The sequence below is a fragment of the Oncorhynchus tshawytscha genome, linkage group LG21 (genome assembly GCF_018296145.1).
Source record: "Oncorhynchus tshawytscha isolate Ot180627B linkage group LG21, Otsh_v2.0, whole genome shotgun sequence".
NCBI classification, from domain to species: Eukaryota; Metazoa; Chordata; class Actinopteri; order Salmoniformes; family Salmonidae; genus Oncorhynchus; species Oncorhynchus tshawytscha.
The window spans coordinates 37,363,580-37,386,079 of record NC_056449.1 but is presented as its reverse complement, the minus strand read 5'-3'; the positions used below and the strand labels follow the sequence as shown (position 1 = coordinate 37,386,079).

Sequence of the window (22,500 nt, the reverse complement as noted above, 5' to 3'; positions counted from 1 at the left end):
AGTATGGAAATGGGCGCCTCGTTTTCCTCAATTTTGATGTCCTATGGTGTAGAGCAATAGAGTGTCAGTTCCTTAAAATACTACTTTTGGTTGACAAACTAAAAACGGCTTGGGGTTACATCCCAAAATGGTGTCATATGTTAAGTTCATGTTTTAAGTATCCCAATATTTCTGTTATTACGGGTCTATCACTCAGTCAAGAGTGCACATTGCGCAGGAAGTCTAGTGGTTGATGGACCTGGCCTCGAGTGTAATGGCGACCTTTGAGGGTGGTTCATACGGTTTAGTAAACTTTGTTAAACTGGAACCTTGTCTTTGTGTCATTTCGAATTAACATCATCTTCCCCGTCAGATCATCATTGAGGGATTGCTGATGATGACAGCGAACTACATTTGACCAAAGCCCCGTAGGACTGTGAGCCGTAGTAACACTATAGTGAATATGGTGGCATTTTAGAACAACCTAGACCAGATAAACTTACCATGTCAGTGTCTATTTCGTGTACAGCCGAGTTCTCAGAGGGTTGACCGTATTCCCCCTGGGTCCCCTCCTCCTTCCTAACCTCTACCTCACTCTGCTCAGTGGGCGCCTCCACCATCTTCTCCTCGTCTTCTTTGTCAGGCTCGTCTGTTGATGAAGACGCCATCTCCTCTCTGGACTTCTTGACTGGAGGTTCTTCATCCTGTTTGGCTGAGCTTTTGGCTGCGGAGCTCCTGTGGGAGCTCGTTTCACTGCCTGATCGCTCCCTCTTTGACGATCTCTTCTCCTTCTCCTCAGAGTCAGGGGCTGGTGGTCGGTGTCTAGTGTGGGAAAGAGCATTTCATTTCAATTCAACTTTATTGTCCCCAGAAGGGCAATTTAGTTTAAGCACATGAAATATTTGACATTACATACAGTACAAAGAGAAGTATTTAGTAGTGACAAAAATAACAGGTTGAAGTGTGCAACGCTCACACCAAATACACCAACTGTTGTTTAGTTTGACTCACCCATATTTGAGCTGTTTGTACTTCCTGCTCACGTACACCGTTAGCCGCTTGCCTTCCAATTTAGGGGGAGTGTCCTTGTAGGTGTCAGCCATTCTCTCAGCGTCCTCTCCACGTTCCATCTCAATGAAACACTAGAAATTAAAGAATAAACAAACAAAATAAATATGTGATTTCTACCATATCCCACTTATTCACCCATGAGGCATTCCAAGAAGCTCTGTAGCTGAAGAGAGAACAAAAAATATTGAATTCACATTTAATTACCTCGTTGCGAGATCTGTTCAGAAAATAGCGTCTCACTTTGCCGAACGGTTCAGCGATTTTCAGGAGGGAGGCGTCAGAGGATTTGAAGTGGGGAATCTGTCCCACGTATACCACTCTCCCACTCTGCAAGAAGAACAACAAACATTACAAACAACTTCTACAGTAGAAGGAAACAAACTGAATCTGCAGGTACGGAGCTCACCTGGATGGTAGCGTATGTCTGTGAATGGTAGATTTTCACAGACTTCCCGCACACAGTCGGTGTTACATTCCCACTGTAGAAATTGACCATTGCTTTGGCCTCTTCTTCCGAAGTGAGTTGCAGAAAGGCCTAGATTCACCAACGAAAAGATATGCAGTGGTCGGATGTTGACGTCCGTCATACTGTTTTTGATTCACCGTCAAGTTAATTAACTCATCAAATCAACCAACTAACTTTACCTCAGGTCTCACGTCAAGCACCAGGTGCTGAACTACAGTACCGAAGGGTTTGGCCAGGGCCAAGATTTCGTTCAGAAAACCATAGGCTCGTTTAAATCCCACAACGTTGACCACTCTCAATCCCCCAATTTTCTTAGAGCTTCCTGCAAAGAGAGAATGAGAGCGACAATTACACAACAGTTTACTTTTCCAACAATAGTTTAATGTAGTTTATTTTCATGTGGGTCGACACTGTAGCAATGGTTTTCAATTCCACAGACGCTGTCAATCAATCATCCTAAATTAAATGATCATACATCATGCTAGAGGTGAAGTTAATGTTGTTTACCTGAAGATGAGTACTTTTCTTTGGATGACGAGTCATGTCTCTCCAAGTCCTCGTCCTCTGCCAGCTCATCCAGAGTCACAAAGTCATCCATGTTCTCTGGGAAGTCCTGCTCCATGCTGCCCTCCTCCTGACGGAAACAAACAACATGTATGTCAACATATTAGTTACATATTCACTACCGTTCTGGTTAGAGACAGTTTGCGCTGTTCTGTGAAGGGAGTAGTACACAGCGTTGTACGAGATCTTCAGTTTCTTGGCCAGTTTTATTACTTCTTTAATCAGCATAAAAGTTTTCAGCTGTGCTGACATAATTGCAAAAGGGTTTTCTAATGATCAATTAGCCTTTTACAATGATAAACTTGGATGAGCTAACACAATGTGCCATTGGAACACAGGAGTGATGGTTGCTGATAATGGGCCTATGTAGATATTCCATAAGAAATCTGACGTTTCCAGCTACAATAGTCATTTACAACATTAATGTCTACACTGTATTTCTGATCAATTGGATGTTATTTTAATGGACCAAAAATGAGTTTCTTTCAAAAACAAGGACATTTCTAAGTGACCCCAAACATATATGTTTACAATATGGACATCAGAAAAGGCAGATAAGTAATTGTGCTCAAACTGAACAAAACACAAGAGTAGCACCAACTTGTAAACAAGAGAAATATAATATTTTCTTGAACTATAAAAGTTTTCTGTTGTTGACCTACCTGATCTGCAGGTAGCTGTTCTTCATGCATCTCTGAGCTCTCTGCTGGTTCTGCCGACGGCGAGTCAACCTTGACCTCTGTCTCTGGCTCATCTGTAGTGGCTTCAGTTTCCATCTGTTCACTCTCAAGCTCTCCCTCTGCTTTCTCCTCTGGACCAGGCACAGTCCCCTCCTCCACCTCTGACCCCTCAGCCTTCTCTGTGACATCACTACTGCTCAGACCCTTGGCAGTGCTCGGAATGTCATCTGAGTCCGGAGCAGGTTCCTTCTCCTCCTGCGATTCCAGACTGGCGTTGGCAGCAGTCTCTGGGTCTTCCGTCACGGCTTCAGCATTGTCCGCTGACGGCCCAACATCATGTGAACCCTGGTCTCCCTCTCCTTCGTACTCCTCAGCTTTATCTCCCTCCATCACACCAGCCACCACATCCCCTGACCCCACTCCCTCTCTCCCTGACCCCTCTCCCTCTCTCCCTGACCCCTCTCCCTCTCTCCCTGCACCACCATCCTCTCCTTTTGGTGGTTCCTTCCTGTCCTCTTTGACTTTGCTGCTAGAAGAAGAGGAAGATTTGGTGCTCTTGGAGGAGGAAGATTTGTCTTTGGGTCCAGTACTACTGCTCCTTCTCCTTCTCTTGTCATCCATCAGTTTGTTGGAGCGATTATTCACACTGTTACAGACAGACAACAATCAGTCCAGAAAGCTCTGTGGAAAAAAAGGACAACTAAGTCCTCTAATTTGATAATGAAGCAATGAATCTTGGGAATTCTTACTTTAAGGTCTTGTACTTGGTACAGATGTTTAAACGGACACACTTTCCCTGGATGGTCAGTGGATTCAGAGTGTGGTACTTCACCAACATCTCAGCATCCTCCGCAGACCCCAGCTGAACAAAAGCCTTGGAAGACGAACGCTAACGTTACATTGTAAGCCTTCATGACACATCCAGAAATAAATAAAAAAACACTGTGCAATTTAGCAAGATGCTTTTATCCATACATTAGTATGATTTTTATACAAACAGAAGAGTAAGACTTTTACCTCTTCAGTTAGAAACAAGTGTTTCTTTACGATGCCGAAGCGCCTCGCGATGGTGAGGAGTTCCTGCTTCTTCTCGTTCTCACGCGGCAAGTTGGAGAAGAAGACTACCTGCGATTGGTTCGCCGCCGCCGGCTCTTTGCCTTGTTTCGCCTCTCGGTTGATTCTCTCAGTTCTGCGGTCTTTCTGTATTCAGAGAGAGGAACAGATTACGTGTACTGATCTGCGTGCATGACACTGGGGTTGTTAACGGTCAGCGAAGTTAGAAACGCAGTTGAGCGATTTGAAGTATTTCAATCTACACAGCAAAATACAGGCAAAACGAATGAAAATAGATGAATAAGGGCATTCCAATATTACCTGAATCACCATGAGTTCTTTGGACAGATATAAGGTGATTTGTTTCCCATGCAACACCGCTGGGTTCTGCTGGTAGTAGCTCACCACATCCCTAGCTTCCTTATGAGTCTCCATTTCTAAAAAGGCCTGTGGAGTAGGAATACGCACCATGAACCCTACAGGACCAGTCAGCAGGTGCTCTAATACAACACCATCTGTTTACTTCTGTTAAATGGGGCAATAAAGAACAAGTTTTAGGTTATTTATTATGATTATTTTTTAAAACCTAAATCTTCACAGACAGTTACTCTGTTATTCAAAGTAGAGTTCGCATTGTGATACGTTGATTTCCGTTGTACTGTAATAGGTTACTGGTTTATTCCCACCAGGGATGCACGATATAAATCGGTGAACATATCGGAATCGGCCGATATTAGCTACAAATGCCAACATCATCATCATCATCGGGCCGATGTCTAGTTTAACGTCGATGTGAAAAAACGTTATCAAAGCTGACGTGGATACCTATAAAACGTAGGTACATGACGGAATGACGCCACGTACAATGTTGAGCTACACGTGCAACACAGCATTCCTAACCTAGCCCACAATGTCTGCTGTGTGGATCGAGCAGTCAACAAGTCCAGCAGTCATTTGAAAAGAGTAAGAACATTTTCAGCGAGACGACTCAAAGGCGAAACCCATTAATGCCAAGATAATGGAATTCATTGCCCTTGACAATCAACCGTTCTCTGTCGTGGCTGATGTTGGCTTTCGCTGACTGGTCGAGCACCAGTACACACTACCGTTACCAAGTGTGCTATTGTTCAGATGTTTCCCTACCGGAGTTACACAGGAATAGCGTCACTGCTATTAGCTTCACGACGCACTATGGAACGCCGGTTGGGTCTTTGCGTGTCAAGAAAGATACACGTCAAATAACACTATTTGACACGTTAAATAAGCTTTTAATTTTGACGCGTCAAAAAACACAGTTCTATTATATAATGATGTGTGTTCTGAATTTGCACGTGAAAGCCAAGCGCCACCACTACTATCAGTAGCACTGACAAAGCTGTACAAAAAAAAAGTCTGCCAACAAGCAAACACCGGCCACGAACGATGTGTTTACAATACCACGTTGGTAATAAAGCATTATTTGTTCGACCGCAACTTCTGGGATAGATAGCTAGCTTTAGCTTGGTACCTAGCTAGCACCAATACAACCAGACTGAACACAATGACCAGTAGAAACTGCAGTCATTTTCATTATTCTCATTCTTAGCTATTCTTAGCAATGATAGTATTAGCTAGATTGCCACTTGTTGTTTGCCTATTGAAATTGAACTTCAGTTAATGAAAATAAATAGCTAGCCAGCTACATAACCATGTTGTCCAAAGCTAACATTATAAACAGCCAGCTAGCTTCATCTAGCTAGTGGGGCTCGACCGGATCGGGTTATGTGTTGTTAAGCTAGCCACAATAAGGATGAGGCACAATAGTGGAATTTGTGGTTTTGCCTTCAAAAGAAAAGTACCTCTTTTGAAAGTGATGCAGAAGGTTACAATTGGTGGAATCATGTCATATTTACACTAGATCATGTTAAACAAGGTTGGAATGTGATGCAATGAAATGGGGTACCAGTCTACTCAGTGACACCCGCAGAACACAATGGTGAAGAGTTTATGCAAATATTAGCGTTATTATTATTATGTGACGTACAGTTATTCAGGTCCTGATTGGTCAACAAGTTAAATTATTATGTGACGTACAGTTATTCAGGTCCTGATTGGTCAACAAGTTAAATTATTATGTGACGTACAGTTATTCAGGTCCTGATTGGTCAACAAGTTAAATTATTATGTGACGTATAGTTATTCAGGTCCTGATTGGTCAACAAGTTAAATTATTATGTGAGGTACAGTTATGGGACTCCCAATCATGGCCGGATGTGATACAGCCAGGATTCGAACCTGGGACTGTAGTGATGCCTCTTGAACTGAGATGCAGTGCCTTAGACCACTGTGTCCGTGTGTGTAACTATTTAACTATTTAACTACAATGATTAAAAGGTCGATAAAATGTTAAATATGGGTTATCTGTATCGTTTTTTTGTTGGCAAGAAAAATATCAGATATTGGCATCAGCCAAAAATGTAATATCGGTGCATCACTAATTCCCGCTACACAATAATTATTAGGCTACCATTTAGCCATCGCTCATTCACTAGCCAACCATGCTACCATTTAGCCATCGCTCATTCACTAGCCAACCATGCTACCATTTAGCCATCGCTCATTCAATAGCCAACCATGCTACCATTTAGCCATCGCTCATTCACTAGCCAACCATGCTACCATTTAGCTATCGCTTATTCAATAGCTATCCATGCTACCATTTAGCCATCGCTCATTCAATAGCCAACCATGCTACCATTTAGCCATCGCTCATTCACTAGCCAACCATGCTACCATTTAGCCATCGCTCATTCACTAGCCAACCATGCTACCATTTAGCCATCGCTCATTCAATAGCCAACCATGCTACCATTTAGCCATCGCTCATTCAACAGCCAACCATGCTACCATTTAGCAATCGCTTATTCAACAGCCAACCATGCTACCATTTAGCCATCGCTCATGCTCATTCAATAGCCAGCCATGCTACCATTTAGCCATCGCTCATTCAATAGCCAACCATGCTACCATTTAGCAATCGCTCATTCACTAGCCAACCATGCTACCATTTAGCCATCGCTCATTCAATAGCCAACCATGCTACCATTTAGCCATCGCTCATTCAATAGCCAACCATGCTACCATTTAGCAATCGCTCATTCACTAGCCAGCCATGCTACCATTTACCCATCGCTCATTCAATAGCCAACCATGCTACCATTTAGCAATCGCTCATTCACTAGCCAACCATGCTACCATTTAGCCATCGCTCATTCACTAGCCAACCATGCTACCATTTAGCCATCGCTCATTCACTAGCCAACCATGCTACCATTTAGCCATCGCTCATTCACTAGCCAACCATGCTACCATTTAGCCATCGCTCATTCACTAGCCAACCATGCTACCATTTAGCCATCGCTCATTCACTAGCCAACCATGCTACCATTTAGCCATCGCTCATTCACTAGCCAACCATGCTACCATTTAGCTATCGCTTATTCAATAGCCAACCATGCTCTTAAGTAAATAGACCAGTAGCCTCTGACAGTACGGGTAGGCTACAGTATTGCTGTGCGATAGGTGTGACAGCGTCAAGGCAGGAGACTGAAAAACAACGTATTGATAAAGTAAATATTGAACAACAATTCATATTTTTGTATAGAAGTGTTGTCTGTAGCATTTACTTTAAAATGGTTCAATAGGCCAGTAACTCTTAGAATGTGCAGCCGGTGTTTGGCGCCCTCTATAGGCGGCATGCATTTTAGTTTCAAAGCCACTGCAAAAAAACCTCTACAGAAATGTGATCATTTGCCATTGAGCTTTAGAAACTGTCATGGTCCTATTCCAAATCATAGAGCAAATGAGAGCGTTTTTGTTCCCATTAAAAGGTGAATGGAGGGTGTTTTTGATACCATAAAAGGTGAATAGAGGGTGTTTTTGATACCATAAAAGGTGAATGGAGGGCATTTCTAGGCAAGGTTGTAACCATTGCTCACGAGTGCAGAAATATAGTATGGCCCTGACATATCAATGGAAAACATATGTTGCGTGCGACAGTTTGATAAATCGCAATCATTTGTTGAGCACGCAAATCCTAGAATCTCCACGTACGCCAGGATTTAGTGAGAAATGTATAAATGAGACCTCAGGCACAAAGTGTCGTGCTTTACCTTGTTCTTCAGAACCAGGTGTTCACAGAGAGTTCCAAAGGGTTCAGCCAGGGCGAACAGGGCTTTGTTAGACAGAGGACTCCTGTCATATTTGGCCACCACTACTTTGCTTCTGATCTGATGAGGAGAACAGTTTACAAAACAGGTTGAATCCATCACTTTCACACCAAAGGCCCACCAGTAAATACATGTTGATTTGAGGAAGAGTTACTTGGCCACTGCATTACAGTAAATAGAATCGTATTTTATCAAGATAATTTGACAAATAAAACACATTACCTGCTTAAGTGCCATAGAGTGTTGATGTGGCTTGCCTGATCCAACATTAGATCCAGCACCCCCACCTAAAATAAATAATAACAACACAGGGCTTTTATATATATATATATATATATATATGGCTTTCAAGGACCCACAGTCACTTAAATTACAACAGTGGCCAGCTAAACAAAAGCAAACATGGATTGCTAACTTACTTTGTCTATAGAGACTACAGGGTCAGGAAGCCAACTTTCAAGGACCCACAGTCACTTAAATTACAACAGTGGCCAGCTAAACAAAAGCAAACATGGATTGCTAACTTACTTTGTCTATAGAGACTACAGGGTCAGGAAGCCAATATGTCATTTGGGTGAACTAGGCCTATCCCTTTAATGATAATGATTACATGATAATGAATACAGAAATTCACCAGTAAGTGACAGGAATAAGCATACATTGGTTGCGTGCGAAAAGGCACCCTATTCCCTACTTTTGACCAGAGCCCATTAAGGAAGTAGTGCACTCCTTTTGGCCAGAGCCCTATGGGACCCTAATCAAAAGTAGTGCACTAAAATGGAATAGGGTGCCATTTCAGACACAGACGTAATCTTTCACACAAACACAGCATTACCCCAGCCGGAGCTCATGCGGCCTCCTCCAGCCTGCTGCCCACCGCCCATGGGGATTGGTCCCAGGAGACTGGCTGATTGATTGCTGGTCTCCTGTAGATGAGACCCACCGCTGAAAAGGGACAAACATGAGATTTAGTCTACTATTATACAAGGCTGATTCATCCACATATTTAAACGTGCAACTGCACTTCCTGATTTAGCCTAATTTTAGATTTGGTTAATTAAGAAATGGTAGCGGCCATTACTGAATTCAAAGGCGAGTTGGTTTCAGGGTGTGGTTTGATGTGGGTGTCTCATGTGTGTGTGTTCTCAGATGGGAAGAGTTAACACAAATTATTTCCACAATTAACTTTAGCCGTCTGGTGTGCGACCGTGGTAAATTTGGTTTGACTTTGGATAGCCTATCTCCGGGGCTAGTTAGGGCTAGTTAGGGATTACACAATGTAAATGAGACAATATTTTCATGTTGCATACCTTTTAGTTCTCATTAAATGCTGTCAATATTTGAGGTTTTTAAGTCATTGAAATTTGGAGCTATTTGGATTTTAACATATAGTCCCATGTACATTGTGTAATTTACCGATGGCCCCCAACTAGCTCCATAGGGATATCCAAAGTCAACCCTGATTTACCACAGGCATTACTATTGGGTGGCATGCAGCTGCACTCCGAATTGATGATTACTAGTGTGCTGCCAGCTGTGGGTAGGATTAAAACAAAGCCAACTTTAATTTATGTTGTGATGCTATCACGACTACAAGTCTCACAAAACCCTGTTTTGGAAAAGACTGACTTTATGACCAAAATTATTCTATTTACACTTTGTAGTACATTTTGACATTCGAATAAATGTTTCACACTCATATTGATGCCACACAGCCCGTTTTCAAAATGAGAAGTTGTTTTTTAGGGGTAGTTGCTCGTTAAAAATAAAAACACCTGAAAGGTTCTGGTTTACTGTGTTCTTATGTTCTTTATAAACTCTTTGGATAATATTTACAAACATGTTAAACATGTGAGAATTTTTTAATTAACTAGGCAAGTCAGTTCAGCACAAATTCTTATTTAGAATGACGGCCTACACCGGCCAAACCAGGACGAAGCTGGGCCAATTGTGTGTCGCCCTATAGGACTCCCAATCACGGCCGGTTGTGATACAGCCTGGATTTGAACCAGGGTGTATGTAGTGACGCCTCTAGCACTGAGATGCAGTGTCTCAGACCGCTGCGCCATTCGGGAGCCCAAGAAAGAGAGAGCGTTTGTCTGCGTGTGTGTGCGCGGGAGACACACATACCCTCTGCTTGTGGCCATGTGTGGATCCCATTCTGGGTACCTAAAGATCATGGGAGAATATTGGTTAAAAAAAAATGGCTGGTGGTAGCACATATCTTTATCATAAGACAAAACTCCAAAAAAGTTCCTTTCTTTTTCCCCCATTCTTTTTACAACAGGCAGGGGAAAAGTTGTACACAGACGTTTCAGTGTGTATCACCTTCTTCAGTGTTTATCTGAACATTAGTGAAAATAACCTTGTTGCTAAAAGGCCTATACATAATGTAGTGTGTTTGAATAGAAAGAGTAACTTACATTTGCAGGAGGAGCCTCTGGTTTTCTGTATGGCGTAATCCATCAGTGTGCTGGTTCCACTCCTGCAGACCAAGACAACCACTGGATGAGTGACTGATTTACTGAAGACATACACTGTATACATTAATTGGCTCCCACACCAATTAGAAAGCAAAAGGGTGATTCAACTATGGCTCTTCAAAAGGAGAAAGAAGCTGAATAAGTGGAGATATGATGCTACTATAAAACAGACTTGAATCATTACTTAGTGTACTGTAGGATTGGCTTTCGTCAGTTGATAATAGAAATATATAAAAGATTTGATCATAAATTCTGGTCTTGAATTGAAAAAGTGTCCGTGCGTGCATGACAGCAGCAATCAAACTGAGATCAGAGTAGACAGTGTGTGTGGATGGATGAAACAGACAGGTAAAGTGGAAAAGGAATTGGAGTTACTACTCACCATGGTAGAATGCACATCAAAATCACAAAGAGAGCACACATGGGGAAACATGTGAGGTATAACTCCTAAGAAGTCCTGCACTTTGCCTTGGGACGGGGATCCCATTCTCCTGGTCATAAAGACACTGTCTGCCGCTGAAGGGGGACCCATGCCCATACCGCTGTAGCGATCACGGGAAAGATCTGAATACCACCCTGGGTCTCTTCCACCACTGCCGTGGCCATAGTCGAGTTCGTACCTTCCAGCTGGAGTGTCTTGGATGGAACTGTAGCCCAAGTCTCCTTGCTGAGCGAGGGCTGAAGCTTGCCCCATGGAACCACCCAGTCTTCCAACACGCATGTCATCCCAGTTGTCTCTGCTGGCTCTGTAGGAGGGCTCAGAGGAGAGCCCGGACAGGTCCCCTCTAGAGTTGCCTGCCATGCGTCTGTCAGAATCCACCTTCCGGTTCTTAAGCTGCATTATAAGTTGAGGCAAGGACTCCACACTAATGTTTTCTTCTGGGATCTGTGCCAGCACGTCTAGGTCTGCGGGCGACAGGCCCAAGCTGGCAAATAGCTTCATGGAGTTGCCAATGTGGCCGCCACCACGACGGGACAGCTGGGGGTCATGGTCGCCCTCACCACCACCCATACCTGAGGACATGCTGTGCAACTGTCTGGAGGTTGAGCCATGATGGAGGCTGTCTGAACACTGTTCATTCATGCTGAAGTTGAGGGTCTCAGCAGCAGCCAGGAGCCCGCGTCCCACAGCAAAGCCTTTCTGAGAGCTATCAGATGGAATCTTCTGGGACATGGCCACTCTCAAAATGGCTGACGTGCTCTAAACTAACTCGACGTGAAACTCCACGGTACAAGAACAGAATAAGGAAGCAGTTAAAGTGAGGGCCAATTTAAGTCTTTGATCGAAGGGAAGATTCAGTCAATTCAAAAAGAGACAACGACGTGGCAACAAGTCAACGTGGATGAGGAAAAACTCTCCTCTTCATCTGATGGAATATTTCTGCAGAAACATAATGGTGAAAGTGTAGGGTGTAAGTTCTTGTCTGCCACCTTCCTCCACAGTTAGCATGGGGATATGGAGGTGCAAAACAACACTGTCTGCAGACAGGTTCAGTTAGCCTACAATGTACAGATAGCAAGTGTGGAGAGGAGGGCTCAATTCAAATAGTAGTCAATTGAACTGTGTTCTGAATCAGAATGTTAGGTTTATATGAAAGAAACAGGAAGAATCATTTACAAAGCATTGAAGAGAGATCACTCACAGAAAAGGAGGGAAATGTACAGCATGAGATTCAGACGTGAATTGACCTCATACGAAAGTAGAGGAAGATACTGTGTATCATGAACTGTATGTCATAGCCAGAAGAGAAGATAGATTACCCCATGTTTGATCTTCATAAAACAAGGACAATGCTCACACTTTATCAGATGACCAACAATAGGCCGAACTGCAGTGGACACAACTTGACATGAATTGAAGAGCTAAAAATGTGTAGCTACTAGGTTACAATGAGCAGTGGGGTTCGTGATAAAAATGGAATTTGGATCCAGTCTCTGATCGGGAAAGACTTGGATCAAGCTACAGCAAAGACAAGAGTATAGAGAATGTATCGCAACATTAGCTATTCCTCTTAAAAACAAGTTGCTAGCTAACACGAGATGCAGCTAACCGCAATAGCGGTTTTGTCTGTACTGCCAAACACATTTGCACTCAGTGTGTGAATTAATATTTGCTGAATTCTATGCGTATTAGATATAAAAACGTTGTTTGAAGATGATAGCAACTAACTAAATGTTAATATGCAACAGCAGAACCACATATTTGATGTGAAAGGCCTCTGGCCATAGTTGGCTTGCGAAGCTAATTTGATGGCGGCATCTAGCTGCATGTTTTCATGATGAGATTGTACATTATGCTACAAAAAAAATTTGCCTTCTTATGAAAACAATATATAGTTGTAATTTGTAACATTAGTTATTTTAGTTTCGAAACGACGTTTTTTCCGAGGTTAAGGGGCTGTGTTTATTTGTCCTTACCTGCGCAGGGGGGGTGACGCTAGAGCGAGCCAAGGAGTATGCGCCCTAACCACGTGGGAGGGTCAGACGCGTCGCTCCATCTCTGACGTTCGACATGTAAACAAACCTACTCAGCAGCCATTCTTTTTCACGGTCTAAGAAGAGTTCAGCTGACACTTCCAGCTTTGAAACTTCACCTCTGGTAATTTGACCGTTCTGAAATATCGTAACGATATATGGCACTGCTGTGGTCCATATAAAACAGAAATGAGTGTCCCTACTTGCTGCTTTTAGACTTTATATCGAGTCGTCTTCATAACAGAGGCAGATAGACGACACGTGTCTAGATAGCTAACGTTACGCAGTGGTCATAGTTAACATTTTGAACTGTAGTGTGTTTTTCCCCTAGTCGTCGGTGTCTTATTATTACTGTGTTCTGAAATATTGTCTTATTCCGGTTGTTCTGTTTTTTTTTTGCAGATATAGCTACCTTGTCTTCGTTACAGCCAAAATGAAAGACCCAAGTCGTATCAACAATACCCCGAGCCTCAGCAGCATAGAATTGATCCTACATGGACAGTTCATCAATGATGACAATCCCTTTGTTGAATACATGTGGATGGAGAACGAGGAGGAATTCAACAGACAGGTACTCTACTTATTCTGCCTATTGATCAGGTACTAGGTTAGGTAGCTAGTTGATGTCATTTTTCATGCCTACACCACCACACACAAATATATACCTATTTTTGTAATGCTAATGTATCGTTATTTATTTAATTTATAGTGTTACGAAGAGTTGGGTGTCTAAAGTATTTTGAATGCTTTTCCCCCAGATTGAGGAGGAGCTGTGGGAGGAGGAGTTCATTGAGCAGTGTTTCCAGGAGATGTTAGAGGAAGAGGAGAACGAATGGTTCATCCCAGCCAGAGATCTCCCTCCAACCCTCGGTCAGCTCCAGGACCAACTAAACCTACTGGTCCTCAGTGACACAGGCATCGTAGACAGCCTGGCGGTAAATGTTTCAGAGTGGTTTTGTTTGTCCAGGTTTTATGAAAGTTAAGTCTGTGGAAAGTAGCCATTTTAGTTGGCCTAGTCCTAGTTTCGCGGTAGCCTCGTAAATACCAGACTGATTACCACTGCGTGTAGGGAACCATTCATGTAAGCGTGCAGGATCAATCGGCTCGCCAGGCTAGTCTCGTGTGGCCATCCTTCCAAATCTGTTCTCATCAACTCGTGAAAAGCCTGTGTTTCTGAGGCTTTAAAAAAAAATATATTTAAAAAATATATATATTTTTTTAACCTTTATTTAACTAGGCAAGTCAGTTAAGAACAAATTCTTATTTACAATGACGGCCTATCCCGGCCAAACCCGGATGACACTGGGCCAATTGTGGCCGCCCTATGGGACTTCCAATCACGGCCGGATGTGATACAGACTGAGGCTAGCCTAGGTCCCAGATATATATATATATATATATATATATATGACTAATAAAACTTGAAACTAGAACAAGATAGCATATATATATATGTGCTATCTTGTTCTAGTTTCAAGTTTTATTAGTCGTATGTACGGGATACACAAGGGATACACCGTCCAATGAAATGCTTACTTGCAGGTTCCTTGTCGACAATGCACCAACAATAAGAAATAATAAAAGATAAGAATACGAACAGAAAGTAAATGGCTCAGTAGAATAGAATAAACATTTTAGCATGAGTATAAAGTATGATTTTTGTCAAGATGGCACAGGCTGGAACATACTGTATAAATAGTCGGCCTATGACATCTCCATTTGTTTGGATTGAATAATCTCTGTAAACTTTGATTACATTTTCCCTCATGTTTTTTTCTCTTTAGATTAACAGCAATTTGAACCCTGAAGCACAAGAATTCGTACCAGGATTGAAGCACTGAGACTAGTCCTCTGATGAAGAAGTCATCTGTCCACACTGAAGCCAGCGTAGGAAGATCTGTTTGAGTTTTGTTAATCTGTTGCAGTTAATGTGTTGCCAAAGTTTTACAGCTAGCCCTGCATGTTTAACGTTTTGAATAATGTTGTGTATATAAATCATATGTTTTTTGTAACTCTTCTGAATGTAAAAACAGGGTAGGAGCCAGAAGACCATTTACTTTTATTTCCTTTTTGAATATTATAGGCCTATGTTATGTAAGTAGTTCTAACATACCTGCCCCATCAAATAATACTTTTCTGTTCAATCAAAATTAGTGGTTCATTTAAAAATCAAAAGACATTTTTCATTAGATCTTGGTTTGCATTATGAATTCCTTTTATTGAAATGCAGATTCTAAATAGTCCGTGTTGCCATTTGATTTATTGTTCAGCAGTCTTATGGCTTGTGGGTGGAAGCTGTTAAGGAGTCTTATTTTCATTGCTCCTCTACTTCCTGCCATTATCGTTCAGGTGCTTGATATCCTACTGCCATGCAGATGTTGACTTTAGATTTTTTTTAAATGCACATAATGGAAAACTGCTGTATAAAAATGTACTGAAAGTATTGCACAAACATACAACAAAAAAACAGATATATATTTTTTCTTAAAGTATTTGAAAATAAATATTGATGGACTCTATATTTGTGATTTCACAAAAAAATAAACATGGCTCCCTCATAAATGTATACTCTTGAATACCCTGTTTTCATATAGTAAACAAACCGCAATCGACTTTGTACAAAAATATTGTGGTTTACCTTTCACTTCCGGTTCCGGTTTAGACGCCTGTGAAGCTGGCTAGCTACAGGTTACGGTAAGACACAATGACCAAAGTTGTATACCAATATTTATGTCAAGTCTTTATATCTATTCACTAATTATCTTCATCTTTCAAAAAATTGCTGGTTTGTATGATGGCTAGTTATCGAGCTAACGCGAGAGGAAGTTAGCTTGCTTACGTCAACGTTAGCTTTGCTAGTTCAGCCAGTGTCAGTTTCGTTTTTGTAAATTTATGCTATTTATAACTTTTTGGTATTTCGATGGTCTACAATATCTATCTAGCTATCTATGTAATTTTTATCACTTGCATGAGCAACCCTTTCAGGCCTATGGTTTGGCTCCATGTCAGAACTAACTAACGTTCAGCCAGCATTTGCCAGTGACGTTAGCTAGATCTGCATGACGGTTCGGGCTAGGCCTGCTGGTTATCGCCAGCATGTCACACCTACAAGGAATCAGCTAAAGTCAAGATAGATCCCGCCCCCAAGTTTCCTGATATTAAATCCATATTCTCCTAGATTGCTTCTTTGATCCCTCATCTCTTCACTGGCAACTTTCTCTACAGAGATTTGATACGTTTACGTTCCAGCAATGTCTCACAACTACTCCTACAGACGACCACCACCAGCTAAAGATCTAAGAGCCAGCGCTTTCGACTCTCCAGATCACCTGCACCCTGGAGACCACAGTCACAATGTTTACAGATCGTCCCAGGAGGCTCCGTCTCATTCCACAATACCATCCTACCCATCCTCCTCATCCAGAGCCTCCGCTGCCACCGAGTCCCCTTACTCCTTCTCACTAAGTCAGTCAGACCCTTACTCCTCCCTAAGCCGGTCAGACCCTTACTCTTCCTCTCTAAGCCGGTCAGACCAAACTCTGACCCTCCTGAGCAGCTGTGGGCTTGAGCCCAAAGACTTGTCTCTACTAGCCGAGATGCCTGAGGAGCTCATCACTGTGGAGAACCTACCACGTCTGCTCCTGGAGATCAGAAAGAAGAGGGCGACACAGCAGCCACCATATCCAGCTATGACCTCTTACCCCCCTGCTGCCACATCTTGCCCCCCCACTGCTACCCCTCCTCCAGGCCGTGCGTGGGAGCAGCGTGACCAGAGTTGTTCTCAGCCATTAGACTACCCCCACCCCGCTCTTCCCCCTTCCCAACTCCTTCCCACAGAACAGGCTGAGCCCTGGCAACTAGATCGTCATGGCAACCCGATGCAGTACACACGCTCTCGCCTAGAACCTGTGCCTGTCCGAGTTGTGGACTACCACTATGGTAAAGAAACTCCCAGAAGTTACCAAACTCCTAGGTCCACTTACAACACGGCCCAAGGAGGAAGCAGCAACACCTGGAAACCCCCCAACTCGTCCCAACCAGCAGTAGATTACAGGTACCCACCACCACCAGCTACAGACTACAGACCACGCCCAGACAAAGATGTCCCAGTTGTCACAATCAAGATGGCCACCACTGGCAAAACTCCCACCAAGAAGGCTGCTCTTGACTTCCACGGAGAAATCCCCCAAACGTTTCCTTATTCGTGCTCTCTCTGCGATATTACTGTTCTCTCTGAAAAGGTAAGTAGCTTACTCCTCTTATTTCTGTTGAATCTGCATTATCTGGGTCTCAGGTAGGTTCATGTGTGTGTGAAAGGGTCAAAAGTGTATGAATCTTAAGCCTATTTGTGCCACTAATAATATACAGTTACTGCTACGTATGTTAGAAGACAGCCTATGCATTATCTTAAATATGAACAATCAGTGAGATTTTTTTTTGTGTCCTTTTTGTTGTTGTTGCAGTGCTGGTTCACACACGTCAATGGAACTCAACATGCAGACGGACAGCTCACACTTCTTCAAATGTGAGTAATCACATACTCAATGTGTTTTTCCAGTTCTCCACTCAACAGCATGACACAAGCATTTTGCTATATCTGCTAAATATGTGTATGTGACCAATACATTTGATGACGTTTCAAACTCTTACTGTCATTATTGATATTGTGATAGGCCTAGCTTAAATCGATTAAGTTCCTAAGTTGTCCAGCTTTTAAATTTTTTTTTTTTTAATCATTCTATCTCTTCGTCTTGGGCCTATGTTTTAAGGTATCCTGAATGGGATTGCCGGATGCAGACCGCCAGAAGGTAAGAGCATATCTCTCTCTCTCTCTGTGTGTGTGTATGTGTGTGTGTGTGTGTGTGTGTGTGTGTGTGTGTGTGTGTGTGTGTGTGTGTGTGTGTGTGTGTGTGTGTGTGTGTGTGTGTGTGTGTGTGTGTGTGTGTGTGTGTGTGTGTGTGTGGGCTTGGTATTAATGTAGAATAGATCCTAACTACAGGCCTTTTAATCCCTTTAGTGGTGACGACCACACAGACAGACCAAGGGTTGAAGAGAAGACTGGTGGACCTTCCCATAGGTCTATTAACTACTTAGGTAAACTAACTGCATTAGCTTGCCTATACATAATACAGTACCTTCAGAAAGTATTCATACCCCTTGACTTATTCTACATTTTGTTGTGTTACAGCCTGAATTCAAAATGGATTAAATATATTTTGTTCTCTCTCGCCCATCTACACACAGTACCCCATAGTGACGAAGTAAAAACATGTTTTTTTAAATTGTTGCAAATGTATTGAAAATGAAATACATAAGTGTTCACACCCCTGAGTCGATGCATGTTAGAATCACATTTGGCAGTGATTACAGCTGTGAGTCTTTCTGGGTAAGTCTCAAGGAGCTTTGCACACCTGAATTGTACACTATTTGCACATTTTTTTATTTTTTATTCTTCATTCTCTGTCAAGTTGGTTGTTGATCATTGCAAAACAGCCATTTAAGTTTTGCCATATATTTTCAAGCTGATTTAAGTAAACTTTAACTAGGCCACTCAGGAACATTCAATGTCATCTTGGGAAGCAACTCCAGTGTATATTTGGCCTTGACTTGTAGGTTATTGTCTTCTGAAAGGTGAATTTGTTTCCCAGTGTCTGTTGGAAAACAGACTGAACCAGGTTTTCCTCTAGGATTTTGCCTGCGCTTTGCTCTATTCTGTTTCTTTTTATCCTAAAAAAACTCCCTAGTACTTGTCGATGAGGAACATACCCATAACATGATGCAGCCACCACCATGCTTGAAAATATTAAGAGTGGTACTCAGTGAGGTGTTGTGTTGGAGATGCCCCAAACATAATGCTTTGTATTCTGGACACAAAGTAAAGTTTTTGGCCACCTTTTTAGCAGTTTTACTTTATTGTAAACAGGATGCATGTTTGGAATATATTTATTCCGTACAAGCTTCCTTCTTTTCACTCTGTAATTTAGGTTTGTAGGTAGACTAGTGGTTAGAGCGTTGGGCCAAGGTCTGTCATTCTGCCCCTGAGCAAGGCAGTTAACCCACTGTTCCCCGGGTGCCAAAGACCTGGATGTTGATTTAAGGCAGCCCCCGCCCCCGTACCTCTCTGATTCAGAGGGGTTGGGTTAAATGCGGAAGACACATTTCAGTTGAAGGCATTCAGTTGTACAACTGACTAGTATTGTGGCTTAACTACAAAGTTGTTGATCCTCAGTTTTCTCCAATCACAGCCATTAAACTCTGTAACTGTTTTAAAGTCACCATTGGCCTCATGGTGAAATCCCTGAGTGGTTTCCTTCCTCTACGGAAACTGAGTTAGGAAGGACACCTGTATCTTTGTAGTGACTGGGTGTATTGATGGATACACCATCCAAAGTGTAATTAATAACTTCTCCTGCTGGGCGGCAGGGTAGCCTAGTGGTTAGAGTGTTGGACTAGTAACCGAAAGGTTGCAAATTCAAATCCCCGAGCTGACAAGGTACAAAATCTGTCGTTCTGCCCCTGAACAGGCAGTTAACCCACTGTTGACCTAGGCCGTCATTGAAAATAAGAATTTGTTCTCAACTGACTTGCCTAGTAAAATAAAGGTAAAAGAATAAAATAAAAAATGCTCAAAGCAATATTCAATGTCTGCTTTATTTTATATTTACCCATCTACCAATACGTGCCCTTCTTTGTGAGGCATTGGAAAACCTCCCTGGTCTTTGTGGTTGAATCTGTGAAATTCACTGCTTGACTGAGGGACCTTACAGATGTATGTGTGGGGTACAGAGATGAGGTAGTCATTCAAAAATCATATTAAACGCTACTATTGGACACAGAATGAGTCCTTGCAACTTGTGACTTATATGAAAGACATTTTTAATCCTGAACTTATTTAGGCTTGCCATAACAAAGGGGTTGAATACTTATTGGCATTTCAGCTTTTCATTAATTTGTTAACATTTCTCAGAACATAACCCATAATGTGAAAGTGGAATTATCTCAATTTAATCCATTTTATCTTCAGGCTGAAACACAACAATGTGGAATAAGTGAAGGGGTGTGAATACTTCCTGTATATACCATTTTATCAGACACTTTTATCAAGCATTTTGAATTTTAGATATTTTTTAAAATGTACCTTTTATTTAACGAGGCAAGTCAGTTAAGAACAAATTCTTATTTTCAATGCCCGCCGAGGAACAGTGGGTTAACTGCCTTGTTCAGGGGGCAGAACGACAGATTTATACCTTGTCAGCTCAGGGATTCGATCTTGCAACCTTTTGGTTACTAGTCCAACGCTCTAACCGCTAGGCTACCGCCCCACAACTCTGGTGTTGGTAGCGTCATGCTCTACAAACTGAGCCACACAGGACCATTTGCTTTGCCGGTATATGTCTGATTTGTCCATGTAACATATTAACGTGCCAGTAACTTACCTTTTATATTGTCCTGTAGGTAAACCGTCAAGTAGCGGCTCTAGAAAAAACGTAGACACTAAGACGAAGGTTACAAAGGTATTGTTGTTCTTCTGGTTTATTACTATCTAGGTTTCCCCCCCTTTTAAAAAAAAAAAAAAAGTTTTCACATTGTCTGTTTTACTTGCCTTAATTTTCCAGGGGAGTGGCAAAGTGGTTTGTGCCAAATTTACCGCCCGGTGTCTCAACGAAGATGGTTTGAAGGACCTGCTTAATCCGTTTGGGGAAGTTGTGAAAGTCATCATGTTCCCTGCTTTGGTAAGAAGACTAGTAGCCTTATTCATCCTGCCATCTATTAAAATACCTAATATATGTGTTTTCAATTCCTCTGAAATGGGTCAAAAGTCTTGCATTGACTGAATAATAATTGAGAAAATCTTATCGTCATCATGTTGTAAGTATAGAAGTAGAATCGACCACCCATCATGGCCTCATTGACTACAATGGGGATATCCATTCTAGTAATAATGTTTTTTATGGTTCTTGTAACGCTGCATCTTCAGGCGTTTGTGGAGTTGGGCTCAACTGACCAGGCCGCCGATATTGTGACATACTATCTCAGTAACCCAGTGACGGTGAAAGGAGGACAAGTCACCTTCTCTGTCTCGTCAACATTTAATTTCCTGCAGGTACATTTTTACAAGATGAATTGACACCATTTTTTTGTTTACATTTGTTTGAAAGGGTAATTGAGGATTTTTCCTAAAACCACACACACACACACGCACACACACACACACACACACACACACACACACACACACACACACACACACACACACACACACACACACACACACACACACACACACACACACACACACACACACACACACACACACACACACACACACACACACACACACACACACACACACACACACACACACACACACACACACACACACACACACACACACACACACACACACACACACACACACACACACACACACACACACACACACACACACACACACACACACACACACACACACACACACGTATTATTCATTGAGTTAAATAAATCAATTTCCGTCCGTATAGAGTTCCCGGGTGTTGAGTTTTTCCCCGGTGCCTCCTGGTAAAGAGTCTGCCGCGTGGAAGAGAGAGTTACTGGCCGTCGCTGAAGGATTTGGACCTGTGGAGCACTCTCTATTCTTACCTACGCAGGTATTAAACAGCATATTGCTTTGAACTTTTTTGGGGGCCTTTGTTATATTATACTACAATTTGCTTACAGTGTATTCTGTCCTCTTAGGCATTTGTGGAAATGACTAATGCACTGGATGCACAGAAGCTTGTTGGACACCATACATCCAAACACCTGAAAATAGATGAGATACATATTAAAGTGGCCTTCTCATCAGAGTATAATACACTTCGGTAAGTTGATGCGTCCCCTGTTGTGCCATTACCTTTTGTTTTGCATGCGAACATGCATTGATTATGGCTTCTGAGTTCAGACCGTCAGAACAGTGTCACTGTTATAACCACTGTATTAAAGGAGAAATAGTTCATTTAGACTCTTTAAAAGCCAGAAAACATGGAAATAAAACTGTTGTCTGTAAACCTTTTTTTTTCTCCATCACATCATGCAGGACCATGTCTGAGAGGAAGTCTTCAGACAGGAAGTCTTCAGACAGGAAGTCTTCAGACAGGAAGTCTTCAGACAGGAAGTCTTCAGACAGGAGCAGGAAGTCTGAAGACAGATCTAAGAGAAAGAGAAGCCCAAGCCCCAGAAGGCGGTCCCTCAGTCCCAGGAGAGATTCCCCAACCACCTCAAAGAGGAGGAGGAGTAGAGAGAGGGTTAGCGACCGTCACAAAGAACGGGCGAAATCAAACTGTGGGGGTAAAAACAGGCCAAAGTCCCCCAGCAAACAGAGCTCCAGTCGGTCGCCCAGAAGCCTTCGCTCCCATACTAAAGAGCGGGTGTCCAGTGAGAAGGTATCCCCCATTTCCTCATCCACTCGCTCACAACCTCCCACCAAGAATAAGACCCCGTCCCAGTCCTCCACTGTGATGGAGAAGTCCAAAAAGGCTGTC

At 42.4% G+C, this 22,500-nt stretch overlaps 3 protein-coding genes across 6 annotated transcripts in view; 2 read left to right on the top strand and 1 right to left on the bottom strand.

The window, feature by feature from the left end:
- LOC112221262 (matrin-3) overlaps nt 1-13,009 on the bottom strand; it is a 16,534-nt gene extending 3,525 nt beyond the window's left edge. Inside the window, exons 1-18 of one of the 2 annotated variants that reach the window (XM_042303444.1) lie at nt 12,923-13,009; nt 10,887-11,885; nt 10,445-10,506; nt 10,152-10,190; nt 8,857-8,966; nt 8,244-8,308; nt 7,965-8,081; nt 4,135-4,260; nt 3,778-3,960; nt 3,510-3,634; nt 2,743-3,406; nt 2,024-2,150; nt 1,696-1,838; nt 1,457-1,585; nt 1,255-1,377; nt 991-1,121; nt 483-801; nt 1-41 (exon numbers count right to left, since the gene is read on the bottom strand). The exon at nt 1-41 is cut by the window's left edge and continues 119 nt beyond it. In XM_042303444.1, coding sequence (XP_042159378.1) covers nt 1-41; nt 483-801; nt 991-1,121; nt 1,255-1,377; nt 1,457-1,585; nt 1,696-1,838; nt 2,024-2,150; nt 2,743-3,406; nt 3,510-3,634; nt 3,778-3,960; nt 4,135-4,260; nt 7,965-8,081; nt 8,244-8,308; nt 8,857-8,966; nt 10,152-10,190; nt 10,445-10,506; nt 10,887-11,678 — 3,296 coding nt within the window. In that variant the 5' untranslated portion in view covers nt 11,679-11,885; nt 12,923-13,009. The other variant, XM_042303445.1, reaches the window with a different exon arrangement.
- On the top strand, nt 12,976-15,545 carry LOC112221263 (polyadenylate-binding protein-interacting protein 2). The gene is made up of 4 exons (XM_024383428.2): nt 12,976-13,103; nt 13,382-13,550; nt 13,738-13,914; nt 14,764-15,545. The coding sequence occupies exons 2-4, from the start codon at nt 13,413-13,415 to the stop codon at nt 14,818-14,820; spliced, it is 372 nt and encodes a 123-aa protein (XP_024239196.1). The 5' UTR covers nt 12,976-13,103; nt 13,382-13,412; the 3' UTR covers nt 14,821-15,545.
- A 78-nt stretch (nt 15,546-15,623) lies between these two features.
- The window catches only part of matr3l1.1 (matrin 3-like 1.1), an 11,466-nt gene continuing 4,589 nt past the window's right edge, over nt 15,624-22,500 (top strand). The window contains exons 1-11 of one of the 3 annotated variants that reach the window (XM_042303441.1): nt 15,624-15,673; nt 16,205-17,220; nt 17,443-17,504; nt 17,749-17,787; nt 17,997-18,073; nt 20,435-20,493; nt 20,596-20,712; nt 20,958-21,083; nt 21,502-21,627; nt 21,716-21,840; nt 22,056-22,500. The exon at nt 22,056-22,500 is cut by the window's right edge and continues 798 nt beyond it. In XM_042303441.1, the coding sequence (XP_042159375.1) occupies nt 16,231-17,220; nt 17,443-17,504; nt 17,749-17,787; nt 17,997-18,073; nt 20,435-20,493; nt 20,596-20,712; nt 20,958-21,083; nt 21,502-21,627; nt 21,716-21,840; nt 22,056-22,500 (2,166 nt within the window). In that variant the 5' untranslated portion in view covers nt 15,624-15,673; nt 16,205-16,230. Of the gene's footprint in view, nt 17,221-17,442; nt 17,505-17,748; nt 17,788-17,996; nt 18,074-20,434; nt 20,494-20,595; nt 20,713-20,957; nt 21,084-21,501; nt 21,628-21,715; nt 21,841-22,055 lie in introns of all 3 variants that reach the window. The other 2 variants (XM_042303442.1, XM_042303443.1) reach the window with 2 other exon arrangements.